The 5,582-nt window shown below is 28.3% G+C and overlaps 1 protein-coding gene across 1 annotated transcript; it reads right to left on the minus strand.

Moving 5' to 3' along the window:
- Nucleotides 1-564: 564 nt before the first annotated feature.
- Nucleotides 565-3,417, minus strand: LOC147067134 (uncharacterized). The gene is made up of 2 exons (XM_085954846.1): nucleotides 2,986-3,417; nucleotides 565-918 (listed from the first exon to the last, which is right to left on the minus strand). The coding sequence occupies exons 1-2, from the start codon at nucleotides 3,415-3,417 to the stop codon at nucleotides 565-567; spliced, it is 786 nt and encodes a 261-aa protein (XP_085810972.1).
- Between the last annotated feature and the right edge of the window lie 2,165 nt (nucleotides 3,418-5,582).

Below are 5,582 nucleotides of genomic sequence, written 5' to 3' on the forward strand. Positions count from 1 at the left end.
TAAAACGAAAAATAATATACAAAAAAATATACAACTAAAAATATTAATAAATAGTTTGGCATCACAAATAATAAAAAGTTCAACTTATAATACTGACTATTTGAAATAATAAACTTAAAGTAAAATCATATAAGGAGGTTTACAAAATGAAAATGCACCGTCAAGAAGTAATGAACATGATCTTGAAATATGACACGATAAACTTAAGATAATATCAAGAAACTTATGGAGAAAGCAGTCACAGTTGCAACATTCCCTGCAGAAGTATCAAGATTTCAGACAAATACAGTTTCTTCGTTAGTAACGTCATGTCCTCGTTGGACTAGCGACTTTTTTCGATACATAAAATTATTAAAGTGTATTTATTACACATTATTATTTTATGCAGAAGAAAAAAATATATTAATTTATAATTAAATAAATTAAATAAATAATAACAAAGATTTTTTTAGTTTTAATAACTTATTGAAATATAAATACTAGAAGATGTTGATGAGTGGATGATGTATGTATGTACGTTTTGTCATGGGTTTGTTAAAGTATGTCGAAGCGTTTTGTTAAGGTTTATGATGAGGGTTTTGGTGCGTACGCGGAGTATGCCATAGTTTGGGCCTCTTGATATGCTCTTCCCCATCCCGATCCACCGTGTCCAGCTTGTACGACGACTTCGTGACCGGAGTCATGACCACCTCCTCCAGAAACTAATTTCTTCAAACCAATGATACCAGCTAAGACAAGGGCGAGCTTGGAGACGATCAAAGCCTTACCAGCAAGGAGAGCGAGGGCACCGAAAGCCAATGGTACGAGGGTTCCTCCAATCAACAGAGGGATGATGAGGAGGGGGGCGAGCTTCTTCCTCTTACCACGACCCTCTTCAGTCAGAGAGCGTTGGAGATCTTCAGCAGACGGGAGTTTCACCTAAAAATAAATTTTAACATTTTCTTTCAAAATCCAAAATATTCATATGTTTTACTCTAATATAATTTATATTCGCGAAAAAAAAAATACTATATAAGATAAATTGAAAAAATCGTACTGATAATTTCATTTATACGATGCGAATTAAAATATCATCGATATCTATGTATTAATAGTGGACCTCCGGTTAATGATAACGCTCTTTATAAAACTTCACTAATTTTAACCAGTTAATTTACACAAATTAATCACAGTCTAACGCTTACATAAAGACTGGAATTATATTAAAAAAATACTAATAGTATTTATGAAATTATTTGATTGTTGTTGTATACTACTAATTTGATTAATGAATAATAAATTAGTGTATAACTATTTGTCAATTTTGTAGTTATTTATAACCTTTTAGAAATATATTTAAACTACATACTCAAGTATATAAAGTAATATTCAATATAATATTCTATATCAGGTCAACCTCTTAAATGAAATGCATTTATCTGATATATCTATGTTAGTATTACAGTGGCAATTTACTGTAGTAAACAACGTAATGATGCGTTTACGCATATAAATTCAAACTAGTTACAGTATGTTACTAGCGTATAAGTAGATACTTACTAAGTTAATCTTATGTGTTGAACCATGTCTAATAATAAGTATGCATTAAGTTAAATTCGTCAAATACATAATAATATAATATATTACCATGGTTAAATCTATTAAAGTGCCTACCTATATTATTGTTGTATTAAATGGTAGGAATTTACTTGTTATGCTATGATAAAAATATTGATATTATATTCAATTGAATAATCAATAACTACTTAATAATTTTAGTCATATAATATAATTAATTTAATATAATAAGAAATAATCGTATATAAAAAAAACAGTTAAAACATTAAATGTATATTAGTCAAAGGTACATTGATTAAAAAATAGTTGTAATTAATGAAAAATATTGTAAAATTTTCAACTATGCTATAGTTAAAGTAGGTATATCTAAATTGTGTACGTAATTAAAATTTAAGTGATAGAAATGTAAGTAAATAGCTAACAAATTATAAATTAAAATGGTTAAAAATCTCAAATCGTAACCAATAATCATGACCGTGAAATATCTTATATGATCATTCTAACTCCAATAAATAAATTATGCAGATTCAGTAACAGAAAATTACCGATGCGTCTAAAAAAGCATTAATCTACCTTGGTTTGCATTAGATATGATAATTAATAAAAAAAAGCCTGCAGCGAGATCTTATGAATAAATATTATATCGAAGCTTGTAGAGTGTAGCATTCGCATGTTTAATTTGATTTGAAAATTATTGGAGCACGGTGGGACTAGTAAATAGCGTAGACATACGTTATTGAATGCGAAGTTTTCTAATAGAGCTATTTGCTACAGTATTTTTTTTATTTTTTACCGAAAAACCTCGACGCATGTCAAAGAGCGAAGCGTGACGACTGATTGCCGTAATTATTTAACAACCTTTCTTTTTGGTCAAGTACCTACTTAGTTATTCTATAATCGATTACGCACGGTATTTAGTACTGCAGTTTTTTGTTAAACGTGATTCAAATTATATATTACATTCATTCACTTTGAATAACTTTCTGCGCTCATAGAGTTTTGGATAGTTTTTTTCGTAGTAAGAGTCTATTGTAAAATCGATTGTTGCTAATATTTACAGTGTAATCATTTGATAATTTTTAATATTCTTACATTATTTTTTATCACAACAATAATTTTCAAGTATTTTTTGTATTTTTCTTTAGAGTACGTTAAGCTCATAGTGGATTTAAAAAAATACGGGTTTTATCAGCACGATTATAAAATACTAAAATATTTAAATTTTGCTAATATTTAAAAATTATACGATTAGTCTAAAACTATATTTTAGTATTTTTTTATATTATATCAAAAATAAATATGTTTTCTGCAAAATAATAAATTATTTACGAATATGAAAAAATACTTTAGGATCTAACGTTATTGTGTATTAAGAATATGTTATTTTATTTTTTTGATTTATATTATATCAGTTGGTATCCATATTACCTGGAGGGTGTGTGACTGGAAGAAATTGAAGATTTTTTCCAAAATAAGTCCATTGAGGGTGTCTTCCTTTTCGTTCAAACTCCTGGGCAGGGAGGCTGCTAGTTCACTTTCAGACTTGACAGGACTCTGATCCACTGGAGCGACATTATCCTTAACAAGAGTGACTCCATCGAACACCGACACGTCGCTGTATGCTCTTGAGGCACGATCCAAAGCTGTAACCAGCTTCAACTTAAGGCACGAGGACAAATCTGTGACGGCGCACTCCTGGTAGGTCTTATACAAGAATCTAATATCTCCCATGTATGAAGAGGCGTCAAATCCTTCGGACGCTCTACCTTCATCATCGGGGATGGCATTTTGAACAGCGGGAGTGGATCTTGCGAGGGTGGCTGCAATTAAGCATGATAGCACTAGACACTTTCCGAACATTTTGATTATGTTATTGTTCACTGGTGCAAATATGATGCTATTATTGTGATGGTCTGAACTTGACTGTGATTATCCAAGGAGGCGTTATGCGTTTTATACGACGGGTTGATTGTCCATTGCCCCCCACTTGAGCTGCTACCATTTGCGCTCATTGTTGAAGCCTTTACTAGAGCACTTGTCAGCGGTACAAACGTGTAAACCGATGACGAGTTAGTTTATTCATAAATAGGGCTGTTTGTGGATTTTATTAACATGTAAAATTATTTTATTATAGAATTAATGATACGATGAACATGAAAATGTATGTTTTTCTTTACAATCTAGGCTTCACTGTTTATTATTTATAATACTTATATACCTGATCAATAACATGACAAATGGTTACTTGTTGGATAATATAAAATATTATAGTATTTTTCACATTGGCTCATTTTATTAATTTTATCGAAGTATTCATAATAAATTGTCATCTACCTGTTTAATGATATTACATCATATGGTCCCATTTTCATTAGAATCATTATTTATTAAATTTGGTTTAATAAATTTAAAAGTTATAAAGTAATTTAAATGAATATTATATATAAAATACAGCAATGCTTACACTATGCTTATGTTATAATTATAATTATGTCATTAAACTAAATTGCGTAAATTTAATATAAGTGAAATTGAATAATAAACACACGAAAAATTGCTTGAAATTCAAATTAATTTACATTTGCGAATCTTTTTTTGTAAAGTTTACGTACATTTCTGAAGCCTATTATTAGTCATATGTGATTCTTACTTTGTAATAAATATTGATATTTACTATTCAATATACTTTTAAGGTTGATTTATTTATGTATATATTATTTTTAATTTATATAGAGTTATATATACATGTATGACATAAAATTTAATTTGCAATAATTATAAATCCATTATTCATTGGTTTATTCTGTCCGTATATGAAAAAATTAAACAATAATAACTGAATAAATGTTTAGTACCTATATCTAATTTTAACATTTATTAATTTATTTCATAGTATTTTCATATAATAAATCTACTAAGGTGTGATAGATACATTCTATAAAACACATACCATTAAGAATCCAATTTATAATTTTCTGATTATATATTTTTTAATGTTTAAATTGTCGTCGCAATTCATTATTAATTGCAACGATTATCATAATATTGTTTTCCATATGAAAGTATTCATTTTCATTTGTTGCTATGAGAATGCATGAATGGCACGCGACGCAAAAATTCTCACGATCATTTTATCAATAAATTTAAATATGTTTAATTTGAGCAAACGTTTTTATTTAAAAATACTATGGCAACTGACATTCGTTAATCATTCATTATGAATGATACATAAATATGAAATTTTAATCCTAGCAGTATAAACATATTTATATTAACATAAAACTTTTACAGATATTATAACAAGGTACGAAAATTCAATTTTGTTAAAATGTCAATGGTTATTTTAATTATTAGGAAAATTGGTTAAAATAATGAATAATTTTTCCGTACATTTTTTTGTCTTTATTTTATCTTTCAATGATATAAAAAACATTAAATTACGAAAATCAAAAATAAGCGTTGCATGGAAAAAATGGAACGAACTAACGAGATTAAGTTTCCTGGTAAGTAATTTATCCTTTGAACTATTGAACCATCTGTGATTCATACACATTTTTATTACTACCATAACTACCTAACGTAACTGCTTAATTAAAATTCAGCCAAACGAAAGGCAAACATCTTCGTTATTAATTAACTAAGTAATGAAATTATTTTACTAAGTAACTTAATTATAGATGGCGGCCAGTGAAAACCAAATAATTATACTTTTATATGTATGAATAATTAAATTATGAAATTAATGTTAGCCACAGTCTAGACATATATTTTAAAATCAACATATGAATGTCCGACCCAGGATTTAAAGACAAGATCTTCGATTTTATAAGCCGACACGTTACCACAAGGTCTTCGAATTAAACCTAGTACATATTCAGTAGGTATCGAATAAAAAACCAATAGATTATTGAAATAATACTGTTTCTTAATTGTTATAGCTTCCCGTAATCACATATGCGTGTGCATGGACCCTAAGTAAAAAAAAGATACAGAAACTTAGAGTAGCACAACGCGGTATGGAAAGG

The sequence above is a fragment of the Rhyacophila brunnea genome, unplaced genomic scaffold, assembly GCF_057557595.1.
Source record: "Rhyacophila brunnea isolate RB1 unplaced genomic scaffold, BYU_Rbru_1.0 scaffold_4, whole genome shotgun sequence".
NCBI lineage: Eukaryota > Metazoa > Arthropoda > Insecta > Trichoptera > Rhyacophilidae > Rhyacophila > Rhyacophila brunnea.

Excerpts from the sequence above, each read along its gene's own strand:
- LOC147067134 (XM_085954846.1), bottom strand. The coding sequence starts at position 3,417 with ATGTTCGGAAAGTGTCTAGTGCTATCATGCTTAATTGCAGCCACCCTC. Across the intron at positions 919-2,985 it reads TCCAGTCACACACCCTCCAG|GTGAAACTCCCGTCTGCTGA; the intron begins GTAATATGGATA and ends ATTTATTTTTAG.